This window comes from Columba livia, chromosome 15 (assembly GCF_036013475.1).
Source record: "Columba livia isolate bColLiv1 breed racing homer chromosome 15, bColLiv1.pat.W.v2, whole genome shotgun sequence".
NCBI classification, from domain to species: Eukaryota; Metazoa; Chordata; class Aves; order Columbiformes; family Columbidae; genus Columba; species Columba livia.
The window spans coordinates 4,721,160-4,740,545 of NC_088616.1; the positions used below are offsets into that span (position 1 = coordinate 4,721,160).

At 37.9% G+C, this 19,386-nt stretch overlaps 1 protein-coding gene across 3 annotated transcripts in view; it reads left to right on the forward strand.

Annotated features, from left to right (window-relative positions):
- Positions 1–18,953, forward strand: part of KATNIP (katanin interacting protein) — a 55,624-nt gene extending 36,671 nt beyond the window's left edge. For 2 of the 3 annotated variants that reach the window (XM_065030727.1, XM_065030728.1), the window contains exons 18-26: positions 1,697–1,862; positions 6,129–6,286; positions 6,607–6,671; positions 8,367–8,477; positions 10,100–10,239; positions 12,791–12,892; positions 13,548–13,708; positions 16,033–16,121; positions 17,513–18,953. In XM_065030727.1, the coding sequence (XP_064886799.1) occupies positions 1,697–1,862; positions 6,129–6,286; positions 6,607–6,671; positions 8,367–8,477; positions 10,100–10,239; positions 12,791–12,892; positions 13,548–13,708; positions 16,033–16,121; positions 17,513–17,565 (1,045 nt within the window). In that variant the 3' untranslated portion in view covers positions 17,566–18,953. The remainder of the gene's footprint in view (positions 1–1,696; positions 1,863–6,128; positions 6,287–6,606; positions 6,672–8,366; positions 8,478–10,099; positions 10,240–12,790; positions 12,893–13,547; positions 13,709–16,032; positions 16,122–17,512) is intronic. The other variant, XM_065030729.1, reaches the window with a different exon arrangement.
- The last annotated feature ends 433 nt before the right edge of the window (positions 18,954–19,386 follow it).

Consider the following 19,386-nt stretch of genomic DNA (forward strand, 5'->3'; position numbering starts at 1 on the left):
TGTTCTTTGTAAATTCTGCTAATCTGACTGGTACGTATGTCAAGCTTACTTGTATATAATTACTCCATTCTTCTGCCTATTTGCATTACAATCTCTCTGTAGGCATCTAAGAAGTCTTCCTATGAGATGCCCTGTAATGAAGAGGTTCTGGTGGGGGAATCTCTCCAGGCTCCACTGTGATGGACCCAAATGCAAAGAAGTCATTTAGCTTTTCTGTTCATGTCTTATCTTCCCTGAATGGTCCTTTTGCAGCCCGGTCATCTGTTAATCCTACAGAATTTCTGGCAGGCTTTCTGCTCCTGATGTATTTGAGGAATTTTATTTATGGTACCTTTGGCTTGCTAGCCTTCATACTCTTTTTTTGGCCTGTGCAGACACAATTCCAGAGTTTATGATCCTGTCAACGCAGGGATTTTTGATCATGACTTTTGTTGGAAGATGGCATATCATAATTTCCTTTATCCTGCCATTGAGCCAGGCTGGCTTTGATTTTTTTGAGTCCTCCCTCTTTCTAACATCTTTCTTAGTAAGTGAGATACATCTGTCCTGTGCTTCCAGTATGATACCCCTTAATGTTCTCTCTGATGTGTGTAATTATTTTGTTTTGTTGTTATTATTATTTTTTTTTTTACATCATAATTTTGGCTTAAGAACCTTTTTGGGCACAAGAAATTGAGGGGTTTTTTGCTTTTGAAAATACTGCAAGCATGTAGAATTTGAGTACACTACAGTGCTCCTTAGATGTAACATTTGAAATGGGTCCTGTGTACTATTCAGTACCAAGTCAAGCATTATAACATCTCTCATGGGCTCCCTAATCAGTTCCTCCCTGAAAGAGTCATTATTCAAATCTTTTTCTTTACGAAACTGCCAAGTCTGGCACTCATTCTTCCATTAAACTTTTAAATAAATAGTAAGTACACAGGGCAGTGTAGAAAAGTAATTATGATGGACAATTAATTCATATTCTCCTTTACTCTATCTTTGTATGCCATATTTTGTGGTAGAAGAATATAAAGTCAGAATTCCAAAATGAGGAAATGATGGAATTAACTTTATCTAACCAGCCTGAAGTCTGTGCCCTTATGAAAAGACAATGTCATGCTGGTAGAAAGCTTTTCTTGAATGTAGGAATGTGCCTGCCTGTGTGCGTGAAGGATGTGAACGGACTCTGCTTCTTCCTGGGGCTATCCAGCTCCTGGTCAGATTTCAGTATAATTGCACCGGTGTAGCAACACACTGCAGAGTACCAGATATACTACTTTAGGCACGGAACAATATTAATAAATTATATTGTGTCTGGGCCTTAGAGTTTTGCCTTCAGCCATTTTGGCACAAAGCTAGTTGAGCTTTGCCTGCCTCTGTTCACACAGGGGAAAACTCAGGATATTTCTGCTTTTCCTCAAATGGAAATACAGCTAACAGAAATACAGGTTTTTCTTCCCCACACCATCTTTAATTCAACAATTTCATACTATTTTCTGTGTTTACCGTGCTTTTTAATTGCGTGCACGTAGGCACAATGAGCCCTGGAAGCTGGAAGTGGTGTCTAGAAATGAATTAACTCCTAGTAAAGTACCTGACTTTTATGAGAAAAGCAAGCTTTTCTTTTCTATTTTATTTTTTCTTTTTCTTCTTTTTTTCTTTTTTTTTTTCTTCTTTTTTTCCCCCAGCTAATGGATTTTTCTCTTTGTAGGTTAATAGATGGGACTAATATCACAGTAGAGGATGACCATATGTGGCTCATTCCCTTCTCTTTTGGAGAAGATCATCTGCTCACAATCTATTTTGATAAAATTGAAAGCATTGCAGGGCTTCGCTTTTGGAACTATAATAAATCTCCAGAGGATACCTATAGAGGGGTAAGTAAAAGAAAAGGAGCACTGCCAGCAAAAATATACAGCAGTGCATTGGAAAATTGGTACTGTGATAAATGAATATAGCTGCCTTAATGGAACACCATAAATCTTTCTAGATTGTCTGAGTCTGAATTTTGTGGCAGGTATAATGCATTTCTGTCTCCACAAACAGCAAATATTGAAAAAAAGCCAGAGATAGTTTAAAGAAATCTTCACAGCTGATTTTTCTAAGAGACACATACAATAGCACATATTATTTTCAAGATAGATGGTTCTGAAGTGGTATCTTCTCAGTATCTAGTATTTAGGCCTAGCATATGATTCTTTATTTCCTGGAATACAAGGAATGGTAAAACAGGGGACTCTTCTCCAACAGAAATTCTGTTTAGGTAAGATACAGGAGGCCAGTCAATCAGTACCACCTTTTCCAAGAAGCAAGCTGTCTCTAGAGCTGTAACAGTTATTAGGGAATGTTGACATCTTCAAATAGTTTGGCTAAAGTAGTTCAGCCAAAATTGTACAATGTATCTCCTGTCGTCTTTTTCCAAATTGCTTGGTTTTTATTTTTTCTCATATTGTATTATTGGAATTGATTGGTAATTGACACCTGTTGGAGATCAGGTAACATCTTGCTGGCATTCTGAGTTTGGCCATCCCACATTTCATAGAATCATAGAATAGTTTGAGTTGGAAGGGACCCTGTTTTTTCTCAGAAGCTATAGATGCACTTGTAATGATAACTAAATAGTAGTTCTTGTTCACTGCACAGCAAGTTTATGAATCCATTTGTTTCCAGGTCTTCCCCTTCACACATAACTATTGCATTCTTGATGTCCAAACTCAGTCAATAGATAGAAGAAAAATGTCGATATGTATTAAACTAGCAAGAGACAGGACACAAAGAATAAGCAAAGTTCTGGAAAAAATCTAGAATTGAAGTTGGAGGCACAGATCCTTCATAGGATTGGGCAAGATAGTAGCAAAACTTGCAGAAATTCTTTGTGTAAATTTACCTTCCAGGTTGAACACTATATGAACACTATATGAACACTACATAAATAGGTGTTACCTCTCCACAACAGAGCCCTGGTGTCTTTTAATATCAGCATGGTATGCTTTTGAGTGCCAAAGACTCCCCAGGGGAACAAAGCGTAAGATCTTTCTTTTAAGCTGCAATTGATCAAGATTTTAACATACAACACCCAATTCTGTAATACATTGCATTGACCCAACACGTTTGACACCATGGAGGGTTCAGGAGCATGTTGAGCTTTCCATGTAAACCTACCCCTTGTAAAACAAATGGGTTTTCTTAGTAAAATCTGCTACTTAATTGATAGGATTTGGCATAAAGGACGGACTCTTCCCTGTGAGAGTGGGACAGTGTACAGTGATGGGAGACTTTCAAAAATAAATGTGACAAGGGCCAGAGCAACCTGATGGTAGCTTTGTGGGCTTCTCTGCTCTGAGCAGGAGCTCTGACTGGAGACATGCAGGAGTTCCTTCCAACCTAAACCTTTCTGTGATTCTGTGTACAAAATGCAATACGAAGAACTGTGTTTAAGTGGTGATTTGGTATGTTTTTCACTGCTGTTGTAAGCCCAACATTCTCTAAGGCGTAGCAAGGGAGAAAAACTTGAACATGAATTTCCATACCAAATCAGCTCCCTGTATGTGTGTCTCAGTTATCAAAGGAAGGAAAGAAATAGCCAAATCCTTAAAATCTAACATGGAATTTGGAGGCCAAACCAAGAAAGAAAGGAAGGAAAGAAGGTATATTTTCACAGTTTACTTTGCTAGGTAGAAAATAGAGGTGAGTCTGATCAAGTATGCATGGAGGTGGCACGCCTGTCAGTCCCATAACAGTTATTGGGTACAATTTATATGAGAAGTTCATACCTGCAGTCCTTTAAAAGGATAAAATAAATTATTTGGAAAACTGAAGATGCAAGGTATCTGCTAGGCCACAGTAAAGAGGCTTTAGACTGTAAACCTAGGGAATCATGACATCTGTCTCTTGAAGAATTGCTGTTCCTTCTAAGAAACAGGCCCTGGCTATGAGATATAATATTTGCTAGGCAGCTTTGGACTGGCAGATTCTATTCGCAGCTTTAGTATGAGAGGGTAATGGCAGTGAACTGCCAAAATGAAGCCTTGTGTGCTATTTCCAGCTCTATGAAAAATTACCTTGTGAAAGCTTTGTTTTGTGATTTCTAAAATGCCATGTGTGATGGTTGATTGCCTTCTCAGATGATGAAAATTACTTAGAAATGAGGGCTGTAAAGGGCACATAAATATAAGCAGCTGTGGTATAATAGGTAAGATTTCATCTCCAAATCTCTGGACTTCCCATTCAATATGTGTTTCCTACAGTAAAGGGTATTTCAGTGGATTTTTCACCTCCTGTCCTTAGCATGACAGACTGGTTCAGCCAGGAAGTAGCATGCAGAAGAATTTCTGATATGAAAAGGCTATTTCCTTTCTTTGCTCCCAAGCTTATTAAAGATGAAAAATAGTTATTTCTCAATACTTGGTACTCATACAAACATCCCATCCTAATTAATCTCCGTGCTGTTTGGAAGTGAACTGAGCAGCTTCTCTAGTCTAGTACAATAGCCACGGTTTTTAAATCGATAAATGTTTGTGTACTTGCTTTTGGGATATTGCAGGTGTACCTTACTGAAATTGAAATTGAATAACAAATTAATTACAAATGGAAAAAAATACGAAAAATGTTAGAAATATCGGGTCACTGATAATATACAGGCTTTGCAGAAAACTCTGAATGTTTTTAAGTTCTTCTCAAATAGACACCTGAAATGGGGAATTTAATGATAAATATTGCAGATGTATTTTTAATAGAAATCCTAATAATGAAAATTAAATATTTGCATACAAAACTAAGTTAAGCTCAAATTATTGTATATGCATCAGTATAAAATCCAAAGATTAGAAAACTGACTCGCATTACCTTTAGTCTAAACTAAGTCTTTTGTTAACTAAATGAATCTATTTTAGTTCAGTCCATTAATCAGCAAGCTTTAATTGTAGTGCCAATTACAAGGCCATCTCATTGTATTTCACAGGTATTATTCCTTCCTTGACTGGTAGTTAGTGAAAGACTCAGTGCAATACGTGCTGCTTGTCTGTTATATTTACCATATTTCAGGGCAAGATGCAGGGATAATTGTTGCTGCATGATTGAATTGTTGTGTGACTGGGATCATGCAGACAACACCAGATGGTGCTAATGGGGGAGGGTGAAGGGGCCAGGACTCCCTCATCAGCTGAATAAGTATGCCTGAATTATTTAGTTTAATCTTTAGAGATTGTGTAAGATGCGCATGCATCTGTGACGTGGACAAGGCTCAATTCTTTCTGCCTGGAACGGGCACCTCTTCTTTATTCATATGCCCTTGGGTTATGTACAGCACTGCTTGGCAGATGAGTTTGCATGATCCTGGAAAAGTCCAAATGTCACCTGCCACAAAGATAAATCAAACTGGTGAAACACAGGCTTTCTGTAAATGCAGCAGAGACACAAAGAGCCTGCTCTCGAGAGAGCACAAGGTTACGGGATATCTTGGAGGCTGGTTTCAGCCAGCACTGAGCAATCAGGCCTGGTCTGGCAGTGCGTTCAGATACATGCTGGCTCTGTCTGTCTCCTCAAATCACCTTTGTGACAGATGCTGACTTGAAAGCCACTTCTCTCCATTCTGTTGACGTGTGTATGTATTGCTGCAGTTTCAGGAATCATAGAATCATTTGGGTTGTAAAAGACCTTTAAGATCATCAAGTCCAACCGTTAACCTCACGCTGCCAAGTCCACCTCAAACCATGTCCCTGAGCACCACAGCTACACATCTGTTCAACCCCTCCAGAGTTGGTGACTCCACCACTGGCCCGGGCAGCCTGTTCCAGTGCCTGACAGCCCTTTCTGGGAAGAAAGGAAGCTTCAGCTTGCTGAGATCTAGTGAGATACAGTAACTGAATATCGCTTGAATACAGGGTTTTTTTTCACCCCAGATCCTCACCTCTCCCATTTCCATCAATGTCAGCTGTGATGGTCTGAGTTGCACACTATGGATTGCAACTGCTATCTGCTGGTTTAAGGATTTTTTTTGCCAAACGATGTCATGCTATAGAGGAATAAGATAAATATAACAAAATTATTGACATTATTTCAGCCTCTGACATGAATGCAATTGTTTTGGATGTATTTTATTTTATATTGTCGTATCATGTAATGATATGTTATTTTTAAACAAGGCTAAGGTAGTCCATGTGCTGTTGGATGGTCACAGCATCTCCCCACCGGGGGGCTTTCTTATCCGCAAGGGACCAGGCAACTGCCATTTTGACTTCGCCCAAGAAATTCTCTTTCTTGACCATCTGCAGCCCCAGCTGATTAATAAAGCACAAAGGAGGTAAAGTAGAATGTTTTTGCTATCTGAACCACACAATTTCTCTTAACCATTTAGTATTCTTTCCTATTCTCTGTTGAAGCCAATTGCATGAGACACACCTGTATGAAATTATGAAGGACTTAGAGCAAAATGTTTCATTGGGTTTTAACTATATACCGTTAAACAGATTTTATTGACATCAGAGGGCAATCTAGTCCATAATCACAGGCAGGGGGATTAGGAGTGGTGTTTGTGGAGGCTTAGTTCTTTGGTTTTGTTATCTTCTTTTCTGAATGAGCTAAGGGTTCATAAAGAAACTACTTTGTCTTGTTTTTTGGCAGAACTGGGTCAAAGAGAATGGAACAAGCGAGTATGGACTATGAAGCACCGCTAATGCCATGTGGTTGTATCCTTCTCTGTCATTTTCTTACTTGTAGTATAGAATATTTTAGTTATACACTATGATTATGAGTCCTGACCTTTTTGAATATAACAATTTCTGATACCTTAAGGAATTATCAAGATACCAATAATATGAGAAAGGCTTCCATTAAGTGTGAATTAGGAATAAATAAATGGAATATATTATATGAATCTGTGACCTCTTTTCAGATACTCTGGTAGCTTTTTCTCCTACCTTTTATAATCCATCCAAGCTGGAACTAGGGGTGCATTAGCACAGTATCCAGCCAGCCCATCAACGTGAGAAGTAGTTTGTATATTTTTGCATATCTTTGAGTATTTGTCTCATTTTATATCTTTATTAAGATCGACCAGGACTGTGTAATATTTTTGCCATTTTTCTTATTGTTTGTTACTTTTTAAGCTTATGTTTTTCCTAGATAAGCACAGCACAGCCTTCTGTGATAATACTGTCATGCCATCCATCTATTTGACAGGCCTTTTAAATCCATTAGGCTATTCTAGCCAAGTCTGGAGACAATGAGGTCCCAACAATACCAAGTTCCTGCCAGTTTCATGAAAATCTATGTCTGGGTGGAGGAAAGAGGTACAAGTGAGTGCTCCATTAGAGAAATGGACAGCACAGATTCCATCATTACATTTTCTGCCATTTGGTTTGGGTGCATATTTGCTGGCCAGTTATCACCTGTATAATTCAAAACCAGGCAAAGGCACATTCAGGAAACACAGGAGGGGAGTAAAAGCTCCAAACAGGAGGTCTGGTGTTAAAAAGTTGCAGTGTATAAGGTCTCTGGTGATTTGACCTTGGTTGAATGCCAAGATGGAAAAAAAACCCACTTGTGGGTCCAGATAAAGGCAGTTAAACGAAAGCAAAGGCAATGCACAGAAGCACAGGAAAGCCAAAAGATTTATTCCCTACTTCCCATCAGCAGGTGATGTCCGGCCACTTCTCAGGACACAGGGCTTTAGTACACGTAGCGGTTGCTCCAGCAGACAAGTGTCATAAATAACAAACGCCTCCCCTTCCTCCTCCTTTCCCTTTGCTTTTATTGCTAGGCAGGCATCATCTGGTACAGAATGTCCCTTTGGACAGCTGGGGTCACCTCTCCTGGCTGTGTCTCCCCCTTGCCCACCCCCAGCCCACTGGTGAGGGAGGGGGGAATGTTGGAGAGACAGTAGCCAAAACACTGGTGTGTTATCAACACTTTTCTGCCTACCAGTACAAAGCACAGCACTATGAGGGCTGCTGGGGGAAAATTAACTCCATCTCAGCCAGAGCCTATACAAGGAGGTGGGACACTCTAATTCATTGGTTCTTCATCTGATGGAAGAACATATATGAACATATATGTGCACATGTGTATATGTGAACATGTATAGACAGACTTTTGCCTAGTTGTACCATCTACAGGTGTCCAGCTGTGTGGGTGTATTATCAGTGGCAGAAATGGCAGACTTCTTGTCTTAAAATAGTTTATTCAGAGATGCTTTAGACATAGTAAATTCAGAAGGAAAAGCAGAATTTTTTCACCCATGGTGTTATGTTCCTAAACTGCAAATAAGAATATCTGACAACAAGGTGTGAGCTGCACAGTCATTTTTGAAACTGCACATTAAATAGTCTGTTAGGACAAAGTATCAGTATCAAAATTTTCCTTAATAGTGTTTTGCTTTTTAGTTATTTTCCAGTTTCAGCTTCTGACAAGTTGGGGTGATCCATACTACATTGGTTTGAATGGACTTGAGCTGTTCAATGAACATGGAGACCAAATCTTACTAACTGAAAACAGTATCCTTCTGCAGAGCAAGGGCCTCTGTCCCTTTCAGATACACACTTTGCTCCCCAGCAAATTATCACATTATCACTTCCTACTTTTTCCAAATTGTCAGTTTATCCCGTGTGATTTACTTTGCTTGTATTTCTCTATATTTACATAATGGTTCTTGTTTCCGTATGTTTTAATGTGTTCTATATACATTGAGAATGTTTCTTCTCTGCGAAGGATGCACTAACAAAGCAGGACAAAGTTACAGAAGGGAAGGTTGAAGAATGATATATGGTATTTTTTTGCTATCAACATTTATTTCTTCTATAGTATGGAAGGACCAGGAAGTTTGATGAGCTATAAATTCATAAGAAAAGGTTGACCTCAGTTCTTTGTTATAGAATCTTTCATTGTGCCACAGGAAAGAAATTTTTCATAATTCTTGTTCTGGAGCTTTAGGCTTTTCTAGACACCTGATCCAGTCGTGAAGATAAGGGCTGAGACTGAATTTGATTCAGTGTTCCCTGGGTAACCAACAGAGGCAATGAAGGACATGTTTGAGAGATTCATAGTCATCAGGGTTACACCTCAGTGCTCTGAATCAGCTCAAGTCTCTTAAGAACTGAAACGTTCATACCCCAAAGTATAATTCATGTAGTTCAGTCAGATGGAAGAAACAGAGTTTTAGCCAACTAGATAAAAAGCGTGGAAGCTGCATGAATTGTATCTCCCTAAGGGTCCCCATTCCCTAATAAACAGAGGATACAATGGAAAAGGTAATAAAGGCTCTTTCCTGAGTGCTGTTTTTATTTGTACCGTGTACAAATACATGATACATGATGAACTTGAAACATTGGGAATGGAGATGAAGCATTTTGAAATTGAAAAGTGATAACAGATTGTTTTTAAGAACAGGGGATCTTTAGCTTAGTTTTTAAACGGTTTGTCTTTACAGGACAATACAATGCCAGGTAAGGATACCTCTGCTTGTTTTGAATGATCTCCTGTTTCTGCTTGTACAGTAGTGTTGCTTGGATATATTAGGATCCAGAAAGAGCATATTTGTCTTAATGCAGTACTAACTGGGCTTTTGAAGTAACCAGATTTTCTCTTCAAAAGCATGTTCAATAAAATCTTTCCTCCTCAAAGAAATGAAAAAAGACCTTGTTAGGCAGTTACTGATTTTCATCACAAAACCTGAGCACACCCTAGTCTGACTGACTACCGACTACCTCCTGCAAGGTTACTTTTCTTGAGATGTATTTCATATGAGGACTTTTCACAAGTTCGTGCTAAAAAAATGAGTCTTTGTCGCAAAAAAACCTGTGAGGTGCCTATTCCTGATAAGGGAACTTTATTGATGAAGTCATAAATACAGATTTGAAAGTAAATTAAATGCAACTAGTTAATTTATTCCTATTTTTGAAATTATTTTGAATGCCAGAATCCATAATGGTTGTACTGCTTTTAAAAATGTGTGTCCAAATTCCTGAGCCACCTGTGTTAAGTACTTGGAGTATTTTTAAGTTTTACTGCTGTAGTGGCGAATACTCGCTCATGGAATCTGGAAGAGCAAGTGTGAACTTTTAAATAGGATGTTTCTGAAATGTGCTTCTCAGTTATTTGCACTTAAAGTTTTTTTCAGATATTGCTGCTTTTCCAGATAGTGTCAACGTTTTAGAAGATGTTTCTGGAGACATCCGAACTCCAGACAAACTCATTGACAGAGTAAATGACACAACTGATGGCAGACATATGTGGCTCGCACCAGTTCTTCCTGGCTTGGTACATTTTCCCTTTTCATTCCATTTTATTGATGGGCATAGGTGTAGCTAGAAACATAAAGGAAAGGGGAAGAGTGCATAATTTTTAGGTAAATTTGATATTACTAAAGGATGCTAAATGGCTGCCTTTTAGAAGAAGTTCTTTTTATCCCAGTTTCTCTTCACTGCACAGATAGCAGCAGTATAGATTTCCCAGGTTTGTCATCTCCTCCTGTCTCCATGCTGTAACAGCAGAGGAATTTCCAAGGCTAGCATAGATGTTTTTTCAGTTATGATAAAGACACAAAAGAGTTTAATATGCGTGGTTTGTGCAATAAAAACCTTTCAAATGGGAGCTGACTGGGGTCTTAAATTCATTTTTGCATAAAGCAATGAATGTTATCCCAGCAGTGAGAATTTTTTAAATCTCATCTGTGTTGGGTTCAAATTCATATATTAGAGATGACAGACTTAGTATTTCATGTCCTAAAGTGATTCAGCCCTTTTAGAAGCCCCGTGTTTAACATGTGGGATATCAGATACCTAAGCAGGAAAAGCAGAATAAACTTGAATAAGTTCTGACTTTGTTTTGGGAGTTGATTTTTTTTTTTATGAGCCTGTTCTGGACATCATTAAGATGTATGTAGTTCTTAGAAGAGGATGAATTTTGAAAGTAACAAAATTTAAACCTGACATGTGATATGTTGTAGCTCACTGTATTAGATGGATCCTTACTCCATACGTTACAGTTATTAATTAGAGTATTAAAAGCAGGGAATTGAGTCAATTTTGAAAATACTTCATTATTTGTTGTAATGCAGTGAATATAATCAGGTTAAAGCTTTGAAGTGTCCTTTGGGAAACTGACCGCTTGCATTTCTTAGAAAAATGGAAGGTCTGTGTGCTAATGCTTGAGGCTCCAACTGTGTAGTTCCCTCATGTTGGATCCTGGTAGTTAATTTGATAGGATGCTCAGATGTCCATTATAACATCATGAATGATTGATTTGACAGCCATCTGAGTGTGCTCATGTCCTTATAAATATGTTCATTTTGGCAAAAGGAAAACAACAGTAGCTGGGGTTCTAGCACAGATGCACACGCTGTTGTGTGTTGTTATGTCTGACACCAAATACTGTACAAGAACATGAGATACCAGTTTTAAAAGGGTAAATTGATGAAGTGTGATATGCAGGAGAGAAGAGTAAGCAATTTAATGGCACTTTCAGTACGTAAACTGTAGCAAATTATACCTTTTCAAGATCCACATAGTACTTTTCTCAGTTCTGTCTTCCCTGGTTGTACAGCCAGAAATGTAAATGCCATCAGCCTATTCATGATCACCCTCTGTAGCTGGGATGCTGAACCAGAGCTTGCGGATACTTACACCCTCATTGCCAGGCTACTTTGAAACATGCTGGTTGCCTAGAAAGCTGAATTAACTCTTTGCTATACCAGAAGGTTTGAAAGCTTTAAGGAAATTTTATATTATAGCTTTTATTTACCTTTCTAAATACCTTTTCCTTTCTAATTCTAAAAGTGTTTTCATCTTTTTCAAATTTATTACTAATGTAGGTACAATTTCATTTCTTTGTTACCCTGTTTCTGATTGCTGTTTTATTTATTTGTTTGGATGTATTGTCCGTCAAATTTATCATTTGCTGTTTGGCTAACACTTGCTATTGGAGACTGTGCCCAAATTGTCTTCTGGCAAATCACAGATCTAAACATTTCTATTGATCACATCTACCTTTCTTCTTCAGTAAAAAAAAATGAATAATGATTTAATACAGTTAACAATATCTTCTCCAATGCATCAAAGGATTAAAACTTCAGAGGATTCTAGATATGAAGCTTAAGATATGTTGGCCCAAAGTTGATATAGTAGCTCATAAAAGGAATACCATAGAATTAGCTGTAATAGGCAAGATTGGTTTCCTGCAGCCTAATCTTTGGTCTTAACATCTTGACGTTAATGTCACTGAAAGTAAAATGAACAATACCTCAAGCAATAATTGTTTAGCAAGCATCTGGCGAATTGTCTCTACATTCCTATTAGTGTACCTCACTCAAAAAGTGTGTGATTTCTGTAAGAGCTTTCAAAGTCAGGGGATATAGGAGAAATTCAAGATTTGCAAATAGAAAGGTGGAATTCATTCTTATTTGGTAGAAATGAGATGGATAGGATAGGATGGGATGGGATGGGATGGGATGGGATGGGATACCAGCTTGTCTTATCCTGTGGTGCATGTCTGTATTTGGTTGATGAAATACTCAATAAAGTACCTCTACTCCACTTCCAAGTGACCGGCGGTGCAGGAGGGCAAGCACAGGGGTAGGTGCCATCTTCTGATGAGTTATATGATACTTACATTTGAGAGGGCAGCTCTGGGATGGAGACAACACCTGGGAATTATCAACAAAGGTGGCCCCTGAACTGAAATCCTTAGCATGAGGTATCTGTTCTCTAGCTATATCTCTTTAAATACAGACCTCTTTTGAGGCAACATGCATGAGAATGTCATTTTTTGGGGGAGTTTGTGCTGTTAAATATAAACTGATTCTCTTTTACAGGTGAATAGAGTATATGTCATTTTTGATGTGCCTACTACTGTGTCAATGATCAAGTTATGGAATTATGCCAAAACACCTCAGAGAGGTGTGAAAGAATTCGGCGTAAGTAATTTTTGTATCCATTTTGTATGTTCTGGTGAGTCAGCTTGCTTGATTGCTGCACTTATTTTCACAGTTTACTGAAGTGTGATTCCATATAATCTCAAAGGATGGGATTCATCTCATTTAACTCTGCATTTAGTATTAAAATGACTAATCTATGCCAGTCATCTGTCCTCCCTTTCTTGTCTGGGGAAAGAACACATTATTTGATTTATTTTTTCTTAGATAATTCTCTTAAGGTAGGATAATGCTTTCGTTTTTCCACTGGCTATAGAGCAAGCCTGGAAGACTAGTTTAAACTACAAACCCAAGTTTTAGGCAGCTCAAGTGAGGTGAAATTCATTAATTCCTAGATGTAAGAGTGATTCACTCCAGTTAATAGAATGGCAATTATGTAAAACATGAAATCCATTTTTAATTACCTATTTGAAAGTTGCATTGTAAACATAAGTGAGAAGACCAAAACTTGGGAAAAAAAAATCAAAATTCAGCAGCAAATAGAGCGAAATAAAAGATTTGAGGAACAAAAGCTAAACTAATGACCAGACTTGTGAAACAAATGGGGCAAGATGATTTCTAGTGAATTGACAGAGACAACTGCTGAAGGCAGTGCCTGATTTCTGCATGTTTTTATTTGTTTCTTAAATATCTTTAGCTTCTGGTGGATGACTTGCTTGTGTACAATGGGATTCTGGATATGGTGAACCATGTAGTATCAGGCATCCTGCCAACCTGTGAGCCAGTGGTGCCGTATCACACCATTCTCTTTACAGATGATGAGAAGATTTGCCATCAGGAGAAGAGAACTGTTATTAGGTATGTGAGTGCATCTTGATTGGAAGAAAGAATCTTGTTTTCAAAAAATGATCTTATCTGACTAATATCAGCAATATGTATATTGCTATAGAAAATTCCCTTCCAAAGTGTACTCAGCCTCACTTAGTGAGAAATAACCAATAGTTTTTTTAGATAGTAGGATGACATTACCGGCTTTATTTGTAAGCATTTTTTTCTCACTTACTGGGATTCAGGATTCATATTTACATATGTTTTTGTGGAAGCCTATAGTAATAAACACAAAAGAAAGAAGTTAAGCTTCCTTAGAGAAGAAGATATTACCCGGAGAAAAAAGGAATTCGAAGTTAATGAAAAGGAGCCGAACATCAGAAGTAAAGAAAGTCCTCTGATTTGGCACAGATACTAAATAAGGAATCAGAATTCTACTATTTTTTAAATGTTTTAAAATAATGAACTTCTTAAATGATAAATGAATTGCATTCAGAGGAATGACACTTTGAAACCACTAAGTTGGCAATCTCACAGAAAGTATGATGAAAGGCAGTGAAAAATGCACTTAGATTTAGAAGGTCAGGATTGATAGGGTCTAAAAACCAATGCCTAACAGGGAAAATAAAGATTGAAAGAATATTTTAAATGAGATTGAAAAGTGAAAAATCAAAAGCTTATAAAAATAAATGCTTTCTTATACATTGCATAGCTCACAAATAGAATGTTTTGCATGTATATCACTTGGGATAAAAGGTGACAGTTTTGCCTTCAGAAATGGCACATAATTTGTTCAGAAGAATATTCAAAGATTTAGAAATAAGTGGAAGGAATGTAAGCTGTCCTGATGAAGAGCAGAAGCTCACATTTACCTGTGGGGTTTGTTTTCCTGCGGTTCTCTAAAGCATTGGCTGTTGGCCACTGGTACTGTCAGATGTTAAAATAAGTTATTATTACTTGGATGTATTGTGTTAGACTCATGTTTTTGTACAAGTGGCTGGGTTGTCATGGTAAAATTTGGAGGTAAACAATTTTTCAAGTGAAAAAGTTACTGAAATGAAAATGTCTTGAGGAAATATGAGTTTTGAGAAATTTTTTCTCTCAAATATGAAAAGGAAGAGGAGAAACAAACCTTTGCTTTCTTCAGCTTAATGTCTTTCTGTGAGTAAAGTTATTTCATTGGAAGCAGAGAAGCACCTGCTGAATCATAGATCTTTTTCACATAACTTCCTTGGCACATACAATATTTGTAAGACATACATCCTTTGATTTAGTTCTAAGAAGGGTATATTTTGGGGTCACACAAACTGCTTGATCTGTTTTCCAGTCAAGAACATGCTGAGGCTCTTCTCTTGTAGACTCCTGTGTGGGAGCTTTCTTGGTCATTCTTCTTAGACTGTTTTGTAATCTTCTTTTTCTTTTTTTTTCACTACTACCCTACTAAAATATAGGGTACTTTGGCAATAGAAGACAAATCCTTCACAACATGCTGGATAATACCGCTCCATTTAAAAAATGCTCTTGAGCTTTTATATATCGTTACTTTTGATTTTGGCCTATTCTCTTTCACATGTCACTGTTCAATAGTTTATGAATCCTGAACTTGAGTCTGATATGATCATCAATAGCATAAGTTCTGATTTACTTTGGTATTGGTTCCTTGTTTCACTCTGACAGCTTGAGACACATTACATTTTTCTTCAAAAATAGAAACCTATTTTTTGCGGTATTTGTAGAGAAAAGAAAAATACGCTTACTTTTTCCCAAATGCATGGATGTTTTGTTTTTGTCTACATGAAATGGAGATGTTATTAGTGATGTTTTCTTTAGCTTTCGATTCAGCTCATATTTTTTTTAAATTTAATTTAACTTGGAAGTTATTACTTCTTTCCCAAAAAGAAATTGTTAAAATTTTGCAGTAGCCTGCAAACAAGACTTGTCACAGTAAATGAATTTTCTTTAGTTCAGAAAATTTTCAAGTAATACTAATTACAAAACAGTGTTAAGTTCCATGTAGGGATTTTTATACCCTCTTTATACAGCACTGATTTAAAATCTCACTTTGGTTAATGTGGTTCAAGCTGTGTAGGCAGGCAAGAAAATTGCAGAGTGAATATGATATGTATATTTGAATGTGTGCCTGAATGGATGCCACTAATTAAAAACTGGCAGGAAGTCCTTCAGGTGGACACAGACGCAACGGCTTTATTTCTGGATAGTCTCGTAAAACGTGCTTCAGAGCTTTGTTTAGCCTCCAGGACCTAAATAACTTATTTGGTGACCTTTTCCATGACTCTCATAACTTTTCAGAATGTTGATTACTTTGGCTGTTGTACTGATTTTAATCTTTTCAGCAATCACATGGGCGATCAGGATGTACGAATGATGAATGAAAATGAGATTGTCACGAACAGCAAAAAGAAGCAGGTTGTGGCTGATCCAGGTTAGTTCTGTCTTCTATAGTTTTCTTCTGCTCACTTTCTACAGAGACAGTATGGACAGTGAACATTGTTACACACCTAAACTGGGAAAAGTGGAGAGACTTACACCTCTTTTATATATTTGGGTCTACTTTTTCTGCCATAGGAAGGCAAACCAAGAATGTCATACTCTGGTGGATTTTTATTCTATATCTGAATCTAAAAGTGGATGACATAAATGAAAGACATGTGACATGTAGTCATAGCTTATTCCAACACATACACAGAAGTCCTCAGGAAAGAAAGTGGCTGAAGATAAACTGGGAACTGGTGTTAATTGTGCAGGTTCATAGATAGCTGGTGGAATAATAGACTCATTACATCCACACTGGCCATTCAGGCAGCTTTAGAGATGATGTGTATGTTTCAGAATTTGCTGCTTGTTGCTCCTCAAGCAAATCCAAAATCCTGATTAGTGTAACAAGGGGGAAAACGTGGACTTTACTCTCCCCACTGTCTCTCTTGTTGGTCTTTTCTCTTACAAAGTGATAATTAAAAAGACAACTTCTTTTTTTTTTTTTTTTTTTTTCCCCAAGGAGAAAGAGTAGATTGTGTTTATAGTCTGAAGAGTCCCAGCCGTTCATTATAAAGTGCTCAAAATAGCTCCCTAAGTACGTTACAAATTCTCAGCCAAACTGGTGTATTGAAGATTGTTTTTCTCTCCTGAGCATGACACTTTCTTCAATTAGTTCCTCTGGAAAGTGTTACAGAAATTATTTGATGGCTTTTAGTAACAGTTCTGTAGGAAAAGGATTTGAAATGCCATTTCCTGTACAAGTGCAGCTTCAAAGTTATTAGTATATCAGCCCTAGCTGCATCAAAGTATTTTGAACATCTCTGTGCCTGTTGTAACGACATCCTGGGTTCCAGTGCAGCCATAGCCGATGTCCAGTAAAAAGTAACTGTCATTTGCATGGCCATCACATCCATTGTCCAAGCATTAAGGACACAGAATGCTTCTGAACTCATCAGTTGAGGATTGAGGATTGCCATCTGCCCCGTGTCTCCTCTGTAGTACTTACTGCTATCAGCCACAGTGGTTGATAACACAGATACGCAGAACGATTTGGGTGGAGGAGACCTCAGGGTGTCCCTTCTTGAGGGAGGGTCCCATCTCCTGCTCAGAACAGTGTCAACATTGAATTCAGACCAGATTTCACAGGAAAGTGATACTTGGAAATGTGAAAAAATTGGCAGTGCTCAGTGTCAATGTAAGGAACATTACTGAGAAGAGGAGCTGAGCTTTCGTTCTGGGATGGGATGAGAAATGGGCATGTTTCTGCCTCATTTTAGTGTGTGGCTTCGCTGTTAATACAGGTACAGTCTTAAAACAGCACTCAATTTTCCTTAACAGCTTTACGTCCAAAAACCTGCATATGTGAAAAAGGACAGAGGAGGAAAAGATAACAAGGGATTGTGATTGGAGGGACCTGAATACATCCAGCCCCAAATAACTGCAATCTAGATGTCCAAGATATTTATCATACAAATGGAAGATTTTCCATATCTGCTGCTGCTGAACCACCTCCTGCCTTATGAGAGACGTTTTGTTTGCTACAGGAAATTTTCTTCAGTAATGAAATTTAAAGCAGGAATTCATTTTTCTGTTTGTTTAAAGTTGTTATTATCTGTCTGGGTTTCCTCCCTCCCCCCCTTAATTGAAAATCCAGAGAGGAAGGAACATAAAGGAGTGAGAACCTTGTTGCTGACAACTGTACCTGCTGAGTACCAAGAACTTGGCTGAAGCAGGCTGGTTATAACAAGAGGTCTTTCAGAGTCTTTCTCAAACTTTAATTCTTAAATCCTGACTGATGATAAAGCGCCTCACTAGAAAAAACAAACCAAACCAAACTGTCTGCTTTGTTTCTGATGCCTGTAAATAGTTCTTTGGGAAATGCAGTTACTAGAGGAAAGACTCTTTACCTCTGTTTGTGGGCTGTTCCTGACGTCTGAAGAGGTTCCCCCGGGTGTGGAGAAGTGTGATGAATGCTTTTAAAAAGTGGAGATCAGGAAATGGCATTTCTCAAAGTTTAATAAGTAAGTCTCAGCTGTCACTTCTTACATTTTTTGCAGTGAAATATTTCTTTACCATGAAAAGAGCAAAATAGGTGTATCGCCTGAAGTGCCATTGACAGGCGCTCGACACGTTCTTCAGAGTCCTCCTGCTACAGAGCAATGCTCTTTTCTCCTGTTTAGCCTGAATTTGGTTATATGAACAAGGCGGCCGTACCTCTGTGCTGCAACAACCAGATCTCTTGCCAGCAACATGCCATCACTTTTGAGAAACGGTAAATGCATTTTAACTTGCAGAAGGTAATGAGTGAACTGCATTTTCAAACACAAAATACTCTGCATTTATAGTCATTTAAAGAAAAACTCTAACCAAACAATTATGCTGCAGGATTTATAGCTATGCAAATGTACTTTTCTTTGAAAATTTGTCAGTTGTGACAATCTGTAAATCTCCATTGAAAATTCTTCCTTTCTTGTTTAGAGCTCACTCGTTGTTTCCAGAGAGAACTGAACACTCTGAAGTTGGTGTATGTTTTAGACGTGAAACAGAGAGGTACTCTTGCAGCTCCTGATATAGGGCCAAATGTGCTGCTTCCCTTTCTGTACTAAGTCAGGAGTGCAATACCTTGTATATTGGCTTATACAAACCATACTTCTTAACTGTTTTTGGCTAAGCTGAAAAGACACAACATAGCAATGTATTTCTCAGATTTATGTGTGTTGATGGAGCAACAAAAATGTATTTTGTACTAAATACAAACACTTTACTTCTAAATGTAAAATTGTGTATGTGAGCGTATTGTACTGTGTTTAAAGGCTCTTCCCAAACTGCGCTGACAAGTGAACCCTCTGGTGTTCTGAGAACTGTCACCCTGTGTTTACCAGTGTAGCTTTACCAATTTTTGCTCCAAATCAGATAACCATTACATGCAGCTCCCAAACAAAGAGGAGGAGATGCTGAAAGGAGGGTTATTGGTAGGGTAAAACCAAATAGAAATGTATGCCTTTGGAAGAGGAGAGGCTATAGCAAGGTTTTTATGACACAATCACGGATTTGCCATGTAAGCAATCTCTTGATTGATCTCTTGATGAGACTTGTCATATTGTTTGTTTTTCTGAGAAAATTCTATTGAATGTGAAGAGAAATGAAATCCATCATGTTTCCTGGCACAGAATAGCATCCTTCTTATTGATCAGAAAAGGTGTGAGTGGGAG